Below are 15,587 nucleotides of genomic sequence, written 5' to 3'. Positions count from 1 at the left end.
GTGCCCTGACTGGGAATCGAACCTGGGATGCTTTGGTTCGCATCCCACGCTCAATCCACTGAGTTACACCAGCCAGGGCTCCTTGGAGAATCTTTAATGCCTTCCCATGCTAATTAGTAAGCCTCTGAGACAACACCCCCAAAATTACACCTGATTTTCCCTGGAAGATATTAGTGTAAAAATCCATTTCAATTCTATAAATACCAGACATTTTGGGTAAAATAAAATAATGCATTACAAAAGTAAATAGATATGATTTGGACATTAATGATTGGTTTGTATGATTATAATGATGAAGATTCTGTCCTCACATATTTGTTTTTTTTTAACTTTCAATGTACTTTACATACCTTTTTATCTTAAAATGTAAGCATTTCAAGGGCATAAATTTTTGTATACCCTGTGTACAATTATATAACAGCACTTAGAAGAGTACCTAGAACACAGTGGATGCTCAAGAAATATTCTTTAGATAAGTTAGTTAACATATCCCCATAGCCTATAAATACAAACACCACACACATACACAGTTATTCCCACTTGGCAAATGAGGAAACTTTCCCAAGTTAAGGGATGTTCCCCAGATCCCTACCTAGTATGGACCCAGGATTTCAGATCTTAGTCCAGCATTCTTTGCATTACCAATAATCTTTCCAAGTTACTGCCAACAAATTTTCAAGAATCCACTCTTGTTACAACAATAAATGAAGACCTTTTTTACTTTTATAAATACGTTATTTTCAATGATGCATCAAGCCAGATATAAATGAATATGTATTGTATGTTTTATTACATAAAGCCCCAAACAGGCAGAATTATTCTAGGATCTTAGGAGCCATGGCAATGGTTACCTTTAGGGGAGAGTGACTAGAAAATGGCATGAGGTTGTTTCTGGAGTGCCGGTTATGTTCCAATTCTTTATCTGGGTTCTAGTTACATGAGAATGTTCAGTTTATAAAAATTCGTAATAAAACGTGTACTTTTTCTGCATATGAATAATATTGAAAAGGTTCAGAGTATGTCATCCCCAAATATAATGCATGACATAAAAATTATTTTGAGCTGAAGGCAACTGAGAAAAAAGACACTGTGAACTCTTTGCTCTGCCTAAAAGCAGAACATAACTTTATTTTGTGAAGGTATCTCCCAACCACACTTCCCCAGCAGGAAAAGGATAAGAATCTTATCACTGGAGACAGGTGGTACTGAGAAAGAGACCACACAAACATCTCTCACTAGTTAGCCCTTACCTTGCATTAGTTTCCCCATATACATCCTTCCCACAGTTTGCTGTCCCTAGAAGCTCAAAGTCCTTTTCCTTTGTCATGTCCCTTCTCTACAAAAATATTGTTCTTTTAAAAATTCTAGATAAGCCCTAAGTTTTAACCACCCATTTGAGTTCATCACTAAGTTCTCTCCCATACAGTGAGTTTAAAATAGGTGATATCTTGAGCCACAAATTTATCTCATTTCCTAATTAGTTGCTGAGGTTTGTCTATGTATGAGGTGTGTGTATGCCTATAAATATGTATACATATATAAAATATAAAATGAAAATTTATCTAATGTAAAATATGTAATATACATTATATAGTATCTATACAATTATTTCATGGTGACAAAGTTAAATTTTCTAAAATAAACCAGTATTTCCTTTTCCAACACTGCCAACATAGAGCATTTTGTATTAACTCAAAACTCTGAGCCTAGTCAATATATACCAAATAAAACAGGATTATGGTAGTTACTGAATGATTTATGGTCCCCAAATCCCAATTTTAATTTGGGATTATTTATATTTTTATTATGTTTTAATTATTCAGCTTGTACTTGTATATTCATCTAGAGTTAACAAATGCAATTAATGAATTCTACCTTTATATTTTTTATTTTAATTAACTAGATGGGCAAATACTTTTACTTAAGAATCAGGTCTGATGAAGATGTTAACTCTACTACTCCAAATTTTAGAAGGATTTCACTGTATATTAAAATGTTCTTAGATTCATTTAAAGTCATATTTTCAAAACTGAAAGACTTGTATATTAGTTCAACAGACCACTCTAAATGGAAGGCTTTCTGCCTAATTAAGCTCTAATTTATTTTTGTTTATTTAATAAAATTCATCTTAATGGAGAAAAATTAAAAGTCTTCATAAAATTAAACCATGCAGATGTATACTTCCAGATAATCCTGGACATTATGGGGTGTAGAGTGTTATTGAAATGAAGAAAGAACTGGGAAGCAGGGATTCTGACTTTGACTCTGACATTGATTTATTAGACAATTGCAGACAAGTCATTTTGTGTTAATCTGTCTCAATTTCCCCATCAATGAGATGAGCACAAGAACTCTTAAAGAGCTATTGTTCAGATGATTCTTTAAATTGAGTGAACTAATGTGTTATTGAAGATATATGATTTGCAAATATTTTCTCACATTTTGTGAGTTACCTTGTCATTTCTTGATAGTATTCTTTGATGCACAAGAGTTTATATTGATGATGTTTAATCTATGTTTCTTTGTTGCTTGTGCATGTGATGTTATATCTAAGAAAACACTGACTATTCCAAGGATGTGTAGACTTATGCCTACATTTTCTTCTAAGAGTTTTGTAATTTTAGCTCTTATACTTAGATCTTTGGTCCATTTTGAATGAAATTTTACATATGGTGTAAGGTTCTACTTTTATTATTTTGCATTTAGATATCCAGTTGCCCCAGTATCATTTGCTGAAGAAACTATTCTTTCCCCATTTGAGTAGTCTTAGCACCCTGGTCAAAAATCTATTGACCATAGATGTGCAGGTTTATTTCTAGACTTTTATTTCCATTTGCCTTCTATATAATTAAAATCTTCTGTATATTATGATGATTTGATATCTTAAAAACCTTTCTGGCTGAGAGACTACTACTCATACTTCCTCTTTCTCTCCCTGAACTCTCTGGGGCAATGATCCTCTGCCTTATTCATTGCAGGACCAAGATCAAAGCAAGTGGAGATCATCTCCACAGTCCAAAGCTAACTGAAATTACTCAAATTAGTCAATTATAAACTGTTTACCCCACCCTGTCTTATGTCTCCTGTGGAAACCACAATAAATGCCATCACCTGAGGGTTCCTTCCCTCCCATCTTCTGTCTCCTGACCACCTTGGTGTTATTCTATGTGGTCCTGTGTGACATACTATGCCCCCTGTTTCTAGAACCTATGAGTATAATGAATTTTGTTTTTCTGAGCCTTTCCTGTATCTCCTCTTGTAGCATCACCTGACTGACCTTCTCAAAATAATACAAAACACCATTCCATTGATCTGTACTTCTATCTTTATGCCAGTATTATCCTGTTTTGATTCTTGTAGTTTTGCAGTATTTTTTTAATGTGAGTCTTCTAATTTTGTTCTTCTTTTTCAATATTGTTTTAGCTATTTGAGGTCCCTTGCAATTCTATATAAAATTTAGAATTAGGTTTTCCATTCCTGCGGAAAAGGCTATGATATTTTGAAAGGGATTGCATTGAATCTTCAAATCACTGGCCTATTCTGACATTGTACCAAATAAACACTCCCAAAACAAAATACAAAAACCCACTAACAAAACCTGGTACAACTATTTACATAAATCCTTAGAGATAATACAGAGAATAATAATGGCATTAGAAACTTCTAGTAATATGATATAGTATACATTTTAAAATGCATGCTGGAACTTTTAGGAATGTTTATCAAATAATATGAATTTAGATTATAATTTTTCCTGAAAAATAATGCTGTAAAATGAGAAAACATTTGCATCTAGATTTTACAGTAATTGTTTTAAAATTATGGATAATGTGAAATTTTGAAACTGGTCCTGACATAAAATCACCATCTAAGGTTTGGAGGTAAAAACTTAATTGTTTTGGTTGCCTGGTGCCTCCCTTATTTCTAGGATGCTTCACTGAAGACTAGAAGACTTGCTTTTGATGGTCATTGTTAATGTTGATTTAGTATTGCTTTTAATACCTATGAGCTTATGATCATAAAAGGAAGCTCCCTATGGTATTTCAAAGATCTTTTCATGCTGTGTGTCTGCTTTTAAGTCCATTATTGCCAAGAAATGGTTCAGTAGCTCTCAAAGAAATTGAGTAGGGAAATAGCTAAATTCACAACCAGCTTCATGAATAAATAGAAGGATTGGTGCATGGGGATAAAAACAACATTGTTTTATGGAGTAAAAATTATAAGCCAACATATCTTAGAGACATTTTCTTGAAAAATGTCCATGGGTCAACATCGATCATTGCCACACTTTTCAGAGAGAGAAAACCTGATTCATGGGGGTGATTTTACGAGACACAAAACATAACATCAGGAAATAATGCTGCTAGTAATTACACACCTAAAAGTCCTCCTGTTGCAAAATTGTCAGTTATGTCAAGAAAAATTACTCATACTACCCTATACCTGTTTTTTTAAGGCTATTTATTCTAATATGTATTAAGATGCTAGAAAGAATTAAGGGTAAACGTTTATCTATTTTCATTATCTGCCAGTTAGTTTTGTCTACACAGGGCCTCATATGTTTGGTAGTTGGTACTGGTTACAGGTTAAGAATGATATTCTCTCTCCCCCACCCCCTCTCTCTACTTTTCCCTCTCCCTCTCCTTCTTCTGTCTTTCACTCTCTCTGCCTCTCTCCCTCACTCTCTCTCCCAACATCCCAGAGGAGTAAAGGTAAAGATCTTTCTTTTCCTTCCCAGGATAAAATTGCTTGCATTCCAAAATAAAGAGAGGTTCTCTCTGTCTCTATCTCATTTTCTTCCTCTTTTTCTGGAAGGAAGGATGGGCAATCTTATATAAGATTAGACTTTCCTAATTCCTCTCCTTTAATGCACCTACCCACACATGTAGGTAAGACCCTGGTACCATCAGGCCCTTATCTCATGATACTGTGGGATTGGAACTTGGAGAACTAATGTCTATGAGAAGTAAATAGTCTTGGTCTTGGACTCTGCTGTCATATTTTCTGCAAGTAGGATAACTTAGGTCCTTCAGTTTCTGATTTAACAATGGGAGATATTTTTGTAACCACGTTTGGAAATACAATCTACTATACTGAACAAGAGAAAAGGACATCAGCATTGACAACAGGAAATGCAAGGAACAGGATATGAGGGGTCATATTTACTGATCTAAGTAGATAAGTGATTCCAAGAAGAAACCAACAGGTAAGAAAAATGACTAGGGAATAGATTAATTTTGGAAAGAGAAGCTACTAGGAAATATTCTTAGACTCCCACATATTTTTATAGAGAAGGAAGTTGAATTATTCCCTGGGATCTCTAATACAAAGTGGAGGAGACTACCTTTTGAGGAAATGCTATATAGGTTAGCATCTCCAACCAGCACATCTGGGAGGTTATTTGATCACTGTTTATAACAAATTATAGTAGTCCTTCATCTCTTATCCTTGGGGATATGTTCCAAGACTCCAGTGGATGCTTAAAACCATAGATAGTATTAAACCCTATATATACTAGTTTTTCCCCTATAGATACCTATCTATGACAAATTAATTTATAAATTAGGCAAAGTAAGAGATTAATAAATATAACTAATAAAATTTATAACAATATATGGTAATAAAAGTTATGTGAATGGCTTTGAGTCCATTACTAAGTAAGATAAGGGTGACTTCAACACAAGTACTGTGATATCACAGCAATCAGATAACCCAAACGACTCAGGCAGGTAGTGTATGCATCATGAAGATGCTGGACAAAGGGATAGTTCATGTCCTGGGCAGGATAGATCTGGACTGTGGGAGATGTCATCACACTACTCAGAAGAGAACACAATTTAAAACTTATGAATTTTTTATGTCTGGAATTTTTGGAATACAGGTAACTGAAACTGTGGGAAGCAAAACCATGCATAAAAGGGACTACTGAACAGAAAAGTTATATTCATAAATGCAGTAGGGAAATCTTGTTTAAACAGTAAAGGTACAAATTTCAAGGTGATTTGGAGGTTTGGGTCTATAGTCAAAGGACTGATATTATCAGTCTACTTCTTCTTCTTTAATTCTTATTCTCATGGCTTCTTAATATGCTGATTTTAAACATCAAATCTAGTTTTCCTCTGCCTACTTTTCCTCTGTACCTTTATCATGACACAAGCTACAAACAACCAATTTTGAAATTTTTATATGTATTTGTCTTTCTCATTACATTTTGAATCCCAGGAATTCAGAATAATGTCTTAGTTACTTCTATGGCCATCAAATTTTTTAACGTGGTGTTTTGAACAGAATAGGCTCTCAGCATGTAACAGAACCAACTTAATTCCTTAAATGGCCACACCATCTAAGAGCTATACTGCTGCTTTTTTTGAACAGTTAATATTAATTGCCTACATTTTACTCTTCAATTAAGTAATACCAACTATGTTTTTCATGGTGTAATGTTCTGCATAATGACATTGTCTACCTAGATTTAAAGCCTGTCATCTATTGATCATTTGTATTAAGGCAGATAGTGAATTATTTAAATGGGCCAAAGTGGTGTAAAGCCATCTGAAAAAGAAGCAAAACTACAAATTAAACTGAGTCTAGAAATCTCCCCTTTTTCCAACTCCCAAAACTGCCATAGCACAACATGCTTTGCTCAGTGATTTTACCATATTTGTCTGTCTTCTCTCCAACTGCATCAACTGTGCCATCTGGATGCAGATGGACAAAGCCTCCAGTAAGCCTGCTGTAGAATTGAAGAGTATTTCCCTTCTTAAACTTCCAGCTCTCTGCAGCCCACTAAATAGGAAAACAAACAAAAAAAAATACTATGATAAGACAAAGAGAAGGCAATTACTAAGAAACACCCCTCACTATACGTCATACACTGTTTTGTTTTAACACATCAAATACCTATTTGAACACCATTTGTACCAAATAATTTAAGACCCAAAGTGAAACTTACTGTTTCTTTTCTATTACATTCTAGCTTCTGTCCTGAGGGTATAAAAGAAAAAGAGGAATGTTAATTTCAGCCATGTCATGCTTTCCTCAATCATCATAAAACAAAGTTCTTCAAGAAATGTGAGAACATGACACTCACTTGCAGAGATAATACTGTTATCCCTGGCATATAGTTCTGTAACAATTTTACCATCATCTTCCCCTTGATCAAGCCATCTGTGGAAAGAAAAGTGTGCTGAGTATATTCTGGCTTTATATTTATACTAACCACAGGCAATTATCTAGCCAAGCCAGAAATAATGGATAATGGACATTGAAAAAAGCCATAGGCATCTAGCTGGTAAAAGCAGAGTAGAGAATGGAAAAAAAAATGCTTGAAATGGCTGTGAGAGTGCAGGGAAGATAGGAAAAGCTACTAGCAGGTGAAGATGAAATGTTTTCCCCTAATCCACAGGTGCATTAATGAATCAGTCTGCCTAGGTCATACATTTTACATCCACTGAACCAATTATTGTATCCTGTTCTTTGGCTGGTAATTAGAGTGCAAACTGTACCAAATTATTTTATAAATGGCTATTATTGATTCCATCAGAAAAGAAGCAGGAGAATGTTGAAAGAAAGAGCAAATCTATCACCACTATTGAGAAAATAACCCAAAATTAAGGTCTGAAGACAGTGGATCAGTAATGTCATTTTTCTGTAAAAAGCCATATGCAACATTTATCTTGTACATTTATTTTTTAACCTAATGCAGGACCTAGTCCAGTTGGAATAAGTCTTCTTAACAGAGACTTTCATTATCCTTACTAATATGATAAAAGAAGTTATATTTTACAAATCTACCTTAATTTCCCAAGAAATATTTACATTTGTATCATCAGAAATCATGATAAGCATAATGGATATCTTTCTAAATAGAAGAAATGGTACCTAAAATTAATTTTCAAAAAGTTACCAATAAAGAATAGAATAAGCTATCCATTTCTTTAGAACCTGGAACTGACTAAAGTGAAATGAATTTGTGCAATGTAAAAGAATGCCTACAAACCTGTGACAGAAGAAGGCATATTCATGGTTGTTTGTGGGATCCCTGATTACAATATCATCAAGAAACCAACCATTTCCTAAACATAAATTTAAAAAAATATGGTATGAATACTCATATATATCTGATCTATTTTCAAAATACTTTCTATTTCTAAAACAAACACCTTGAAGGTTATAAAGTCTATATATTTGTTTTGTTATAAAAATGAATAGCCATTCAGAAACTCTGTCCAAGCACACAGATTGAGCTGGTACACATGAAGCCAATAATTTTTATATGTTTAATTTTATATTAATTTTCAAACTGGAATTGATTAAAATACCATTTAATTGTATTTATAAATAAAATGGAATATTTTAACTAGTTATAATGGTTTTAGCTATACAAAGCGAGCTCAAAATATCACCTCCTCTAATTAAAAGTCCTTAACTTGATGAGTTAATACTTACCAACTGTTGAATAAAACACTGTTTTTGTTTTATTTTTTGAGATGGGGGGAAGTAAGAGAGAGAAAATCGTATGCTCATATGCACCCAGACTGAAGATTGAACTCACAACTTAAACATGTGCCCTGACTGACAATCAGACCCACAACTTTCGGTTACAATACAACATTCCAACTAACTGATCCACACCAGCCAGGGGGAATAAAACCCTTTAACACAGCATACATATATGGGCCTTCCTTCAATGCTTGGTCTCTGCTTGCATTCCAGCTTCATCCCTCATCACAAACTACTATCATTGGGCAATGCCAAACTGCTCATATTCCCTAGATCAGTGGTTCTCCAACTTTAGCATGCATCAGAATCACCAGGAGAGATTATAAAAACTGAGACTGCTGGGACCCATACTGAATTTCTGACTCAGAAGGCATGATACACAAAATCTAAGGTAACTAACTGCTGACTCACATTGTCCCAGAGGGGTTTTCCAGGATGCAGGCTCTCCAGTGCTACAGCTAGGACAATCTTAAGCAAACCAAAATAATTCCTCATCATAGTAAAGGCCCCAAGAACTGAATTTTTAACAAAACCCCAGACAATTCTGATGATCTAGGAACCACACTCTGAAAACCACTGCCAGAGATTATTAATATTCATGAATCTATGCTTTTACACACACTGTTTCCTCTGCCTGAAACATCATCCCTCAAAATACTTGATTTCATTACATTTGTGTTACCAAAGAATATGAATTACTTGTCTTCTTTAAGGAAATAATAGAAAATGTTATCAGATTTCTGAAGTGAGTTTCATGAGCTATTGAGGCGTCTACAAAGAAAACTCTTGGAGATGATGAGGTATAGATTTTTTAAATTAATAGGTTTAATTAGCAGTTAGTTTTAATACAATTATATAAAATATATTATCTACTTTTAAAAAAACACATTTTCCCATACATCAGAAAAACCCAAGAATGGATTTAGAACTCAAAAAGATGAGGTTCTGACAAAAGCCAGGCTGTCCCTGGGTGGATTAGTCAAGAACAGCAATCAAAGAGTTATATAAAGATCTACTGAAATGTAATACTTTCTTACACAACACATATAATAAATACCTTATATCACCCTGGCTGGCGTAGCTCAGTGGATTGAGCGTGGGCTGCGAACCCAAGTGTCTCAGGTTCGATTCCCATTCAGGCCACATGCTTGGGTTGCAGGCCACAGCCCCCAGCAACCGCACACTGATGTTTCTCTCTCTTTCTCCCTCCCTTCCCTCTCTAAAAATAAATAAATAAAACCTTAAAAAAAGAGATACATTGTTTTAAAAAAAAGAAAAGAAAATTGTACAGCAACAACAATTAAAATAAAATTTAAAAAAATATATAAATAAATATGCTGTATAGAGACTTCAGATTTCAAGGTAGATTATTACAGAGGCTAGTGAGTATTAAGTACCAAAACATATACCTGCTTTGTTCAGTGGATATCACTGGACATCAACATTTACTTGTTTTTCCTAAATATTTGGACAATATAATTTCTGAAGTTGCATAGAATTTCAGTGTATAAACTTACTGTATGTAATATATTTCCTATTGTAAGACAGAGACTTTTCTTATTACACATAATATGGTCATAATTTTGAGTATGAATTATATATATTCTCAATATTTTAGATAGCTTTCTAGAAATGGAATTATTGAGTCAAATTAAGCACTACTTTCAGATAATACTTAGTAACACTAGCCACTAATACTGCATTATTTGTCTACAATTCATCCTCCCCCACTGCATTCCACTGACTTTGATCTTGGCCATTCGATTTGATTTAGCCAGTGAAATGTGGGTAGAAATAACCATATGGCTGGTTCCAGTTACAGTCCTTGACCATTAAACCAGCATGTCTCAGGTAGCATTACTCCTCTTAGATTCAAATATGAACACATGTGGTACATACATGACCCCACATCAGAGCCAGGAACCTAGCAAAGTCCAACCAAGAAAAGACAAAAGACAATGTACATATGAAATAAATATTGCTGTAGTTAACTGAGATTTAGGGGTTATTTTTCTATATATGAGATCTGTCTAGAAAAAGTCCAGCCATTGTTGAGGGTCTATCCAGAAAGTATCCCACCATGTAATATGAAAAATAGAGACATTTATTGAAGAAGATACCAGATACAAGAAACACTGTACACAGAACAATGACACCTTAGTCCCCTTCAGAGTAAGAACCATGGGACCTCACATAGCTCTCCAGATTTCCATTAGCTGCCCCATCATATTTTCTTGAACCTGGTTGACAGTCTGGAATCTCTTCCCTTTCAAATGTGATTTTAGTTTGAGGAAAAGCCAGATGTCACAAGTTGCAAAATTTGGGCTGTAAGGGGGCTGAGTCATGTGACTGATGTTATGTTTCTCAAAAAAACTTCACAAGACCTGGAAAGCATGAGCAGGCACGTTGTCATGATGAACCTGCCAGTCACAGGTTGCCCTTAGCTGCAGCCTTTTTTATCATCCAAATAGTTTTTGTGGACGAAAGTTCATTCATAATGTGAAATTTGATGTTGATTCATTGCTCTATAGGCTCAGTCATTTTGAATGCAGCAGCCACACAGTACACATGCTCACTCAACAGCATTTACTGTCCTCAGTGACTAGTCCAGCGAAGTTATCATTGTCCATTCATGCATATTCTAGTTCACTTTCCTTAGCTGACTGTTTATAATGATGTTGTACATTTAATAAATGGTTTTAAATTATATACTAATCAACTTTATCTGACCAAAATTCAGTAAGACGGAAAATCAATAACAAAAAGATTGTCAACATTCCATATCCTACCCAAACAGACACACTCTCATACTTTAGAAACTACAAAACACACTTCAAAATAATTCATGGATCAGAGTTATTATTTAAAATTATTATATATTTATTTCTAAAACAGAATAAAAGTAATATATATTTGTTTCACCATCCCATTTGTGTATACACACATATATAAACATATATTTGTATACATAAATATATATTCTATATAGCAATATATATACACAAATAAGATAATGGAAAATGAGAGCAAAAAAATGAGAAGTATAGAACAAATAGGATAAGTTCAGGAGTTCTAAATCTGATTACTGTTTTTTCCACCAATACATAAAGGAGAAAATGAAAGGGACAATTAGAAAATTCCCTAGTACTGAACAAATGAGTTTCCAGATTAAATGGTCTAAGATCCCAGAACAATAAAGAAAAGGGCCCACACCAAGGCACACTAAAGTGAATATCCAGAATAATAGAGATATATAAATTATAAATGTCTTGGAAACATTTAAAAATTCAATAAAGTGAACTGGAATCATGTACATCCACTCTCAAGAAGCTGCTGATTACCATGTCCCACAAATAATAGCAGAAACTAAAGGGAAAACACAAGAAGCAGAAAACCAGTGATTAAACACTGCAGAAATCACTTTGGCCCTTCTGCAGTGTTCAAGCCACTGGTCCCCTGTTAAAGAGAAATCCCTAGGAAACAGCCCCAAGGCAGGCCTAGAACACACCTAGTCTACATTGAAAGGAGGAAAAAGAAAATTCTAGGAGGGTAATCTCTGAGAAAGGGATAAAACCAAATACCTAAGGTGTATGACCATGGTGAGAAGAGGTTTAAACTTATAGAAAAAAAAACCTTTAGAAGTTAAGAATGTATAGAAAACTAATTAAAACAAATACACAAACAAATAAAAACCCAAAAGCTTGTTATTAACTCTAGGGGGTGAAAGATTGCACAATAAGAAATGTAATCACATAGCCCTTCTGTGAATAATGCTTATATATCCTTTAATAAAGCAAACACTGACTATTGATCTAAGGCAAAGTGGTGACATTGACTCTAATAAGAGAATGTGAGGAAAGGAAGGATGATGGAGCAAATCTTATCTTTCATATTGGTAGTAGATAAGTCAGTAGTAGATAACGGTTTAACTGAAATACGAAGAAATGAAAATATATCATGTCAATTAGAAATAAAGAGATATGATTATATCCTAAGAACCCTGAAACACCAATCCAAAAGAACCTATGCACCCCAATGTTCAGAGCAGCACAGTTTACAATAGCTAAGTGTTGGAAGCAACCTAGATGCCCATCAGTAAATGAATGGATCAAAAAACTATGGTAGGAGGAAGGAAAATGGTGTCGGAGTAGAAAGGAGCAGATTTGGCTTTCCTCTGCACACGGCAGAGAATTCTGGCCAATCTACGGAGTGGAAGAGCAAGCAACCAACACATCTTAGCATATGTGAAAATAGTGGACCAAGGATTGTGGCGGAACCGAAAAACTAGTCAGTGAGAGGAGTGCTGCAACATGGTAGGGTCCCAGGAACCAGCGCAGGATGGTGGTGGTGGGGGGGGGGGCGTGTGTTGCAGCCCCAGGCCCAGCCCCCAATGCCGGGTTTGCCACAGAGTCCTCGGGAGAGAGCTGGGACAACTGCTCCCTCCCCAGCCAAACAGGGTCTGAGTGGCACCAAGAGGAACCCAGTTGCTAGCAAACACACAAGCGCTGTGAGCACCCTCAGAGTCTATGGACACTAGCGGGGTTGGGTTGCACAATGGGCCCTGACCCCCAGGGTCACCGGTCTGGCTGGAGAGTTGGGGTGCGGGAGAAGCCAGGCCAAGGTGTGGAGCAGCAGGCTTCAATAGGAGGAATATCTCAAGAGGAAGGAATGAAAAAACAGACACTGTTTGGGGAATTCTCCTACAGCAATCACCGGCCTCCCTGCCACCCAGCCAGGCAGAAATCCTGAGTTTGCACAGAGGGTTGTGCTTGTGTGGAGGACCCTGCGTACCACATAACGCTGGGAGGGTGAGGCAATTGGCTGAGGGTGCTCGCTTTCTCATGGGAGCACATCTCTGCACCCCAGTCCACAGCAATAACCCTGCAGAAAGACCTGATTCCCACACCCAGGGTGCAGGGCCCAGGAGCCACCATAGCTCCCCAGAGAGTGCGCACCACTGACTGAGTACAAATTTCGAAGGAAGAAAAATCATACCAATCACCCTTCAGCCTGCCGCAGCCAGCAAGACCAGAAAAAACATTTTGGCCACTTTGAAACCAAGAGAATTTTCAATTTTATTCTATTTTTTAAAAACAATTCTTAATTTTTATTTTTTATTATTTTTATTCTCTTTTAATTTATTTTTTCTCTCTTTCCTGCTTTCTCCTGCTAAAACATATTCCTTCCTCCTTTCTTTCCTCCAGTGTTATCTCTTCTTCCTTCCTTTGTCTGCATTTTTTATTTTTATTTTTTAAATACCTACAAGTGAGACAAAAACCTGGATCTGTGAAAAGATCAGAGTTGAACCCAAAGAAAGGGAATCACAACAGCTGTGACAGTGAGACAAATTTCACTCTGCTACTAGAGAACCTGCAAGTTATTGCATATTTGTATTATTATTATTTTTCTATTATTCTTACATCTTTTTAATAGTATTTTTGTATTCCTAATTTTTCTGTATAGTATGCTTTGCTAGGATGGTTATATTGTATCACCTGACAGGTTTCCCCTGATATCTCTTTTATAGTGTATTGCTAATGTACTGTCCTTCACCTCACCTGTGTCCTATTAGCACACTACTCAAGGTTCTATACTCCCTATTCTTGTTATCTAGATCTCATAGATGCTGTCATATGATTGTTGCTCTAATATTATTGTAAATAATTGCTGTTCCATGCAATTGTAAATACTTCACAACACCCATCCCAGATCTTAGCCCACTTCAAAATTTCCTGAACTCTATTATGGTAGTGGTTAACTCTATTCCATCACACACTACACCTATTTACTATCCTTTACTCTCACCTTACCTCAGAATCTGACCTCCCACAACCTCTCTGCTTTGTAGATCCAACTCACAATTCTTCCTTCCAAAAACAAGAGTCTTATCTTCTTTCTATCCTTTCTAAAAATCAGCTAGCAGGGTGGAAAATCACCATTAATACTATACATAGCCAAAGGATCTCCTATCTCTTATCTTCTGGCTGCTACTGTAAATATAGAATACTCTCTTGCTGTCTTAAACCATTTTGCCTTCCCCCTCCAGTGGATCACAAAAAAAGTGTAGGTGGAAGCAGTGAATACCAGGATACCCACTGGAAGAGGAAACCCAACAACAAAGGAACCACTAACAGATAACAACAGAAGAAGGTGAAGGAGGAAGTGGAAGCCACACAAATGTCAATCCAGGACCTGTCTGGAAATACAACTAAACAGTAAAGACAGTACCCAGTACAAACAACTGAACAAGAGCAAGAGAGAATCCTCAAAACCTTATATACACAGAAGAACCAGGTTCAACACAACCTGCCCTCACCAGCACAACCAAATACAAGAGGTGGTGGACAGAGTGACCCTCATTTAACCAGCTGGTGGGAAGCAACCACCAAAGAATGACCCAACAACAATCAAAACTCAAAGACAAACACAGAGCCAACTTAAATGACAGCCCAAGACCAGTGAGCTCAGGAGATCAAGGAAACTGCATCACTGAAACTCACTGGTATTCTACCACAGAAGTTCACATCACAAACCCAGGGAGGCAGAAAAGATCAATCTAAGGAGCTGATGCTAACAAGAAGAGTCTCACAAACAATGGGAAGACAAAGAAATAATCCCCAAATGAAAGGAATAGAGGAAGCCTCTAAAAGAGTGCTAAATGAAACACAGGCAACTCAACTATCAGATATTGAGTTCAAAGCAATGGTTATCAGGAAGCTCAATGAGCTCACAATGAGCTACCATAAACTACAAGGAAGCTACAATGAGCTCACTGCAAACTATATCAACATGAAAAAGGAAATAGAAACTATCAACAAGAGCCAAGAGGAAATGAAGAATACAATTTCTGAACTGAAGAACACAACAGAAGGAATGAAAAGCAGGATTTATTGCACAAGATTGGATAAGTGAACTAGAGAACAAAGTAGAAGAAATCACCCAGAAGGAGGAACAAAAAAAAAAAAGAGGCTCAAAAAGAATGAAGAGGGATTAAGAGAAATGCAAGACAATATGAAACATAATAATATCTGTATAATAGAGATATCAGAAGGAGAAGAGGAAGAGCAAGGGATAGAAAACCTATT

General features: G+C 35.8%; 1 protein-coding gene across 1 annotated transcript in view; it reads right to left on the bottom strand.

The window, feature by feature from the left end:
• Positions 1–15,587, bottom strand: part of RP1 (RP1 axonemal microtubule associated) — a 301,394-nt gene that overhangs the window by 194,593 nt on the left and 91,214 nt on the right. Inside the window, exons 9-12 of the mRNA XM_045861452.1 lie at positions 8,000–8,075; positions 7,091–7,167; positions 6,953–6,984; positions 6,657–6,786 (exon numbers count right to left, since the gene is read on the bottom strand). Coding sequence (XP_045717408.1) covers positions 6,657–6,786; positions 6,953–6,984; positions 7,091–7,167; positions 8,000–8,075 — 315 coding nt within the window. The remainder of the gene's footprint in view (positions 1–6,656; positions 6,787–6,952; positions 6,985–7,090; positions 7,168–7,999; positions 8,076–15,587) is intronic.

This window comes from Phyllostomus hastatus, unplaced genomic scaffold, assembly GCF_019186645.2.
Source record: "Phyllostomus hastatus isolate PE091 unplaced genomic scaffold, TTU_PhHast_1.1 phas_scaffold_21, whole genome shotgun sequence".
NCBI lineage: Eukaryota > Metazoa > Chordata > Mammalia > Chiroptera > Phyllostomidae > Phyllostomus > Phyllostomus hastatus.
Note: the sequence above shows the minus strand (reverse complement) of the source record. Positions and strands in the feature narration are given on the sequence as shown.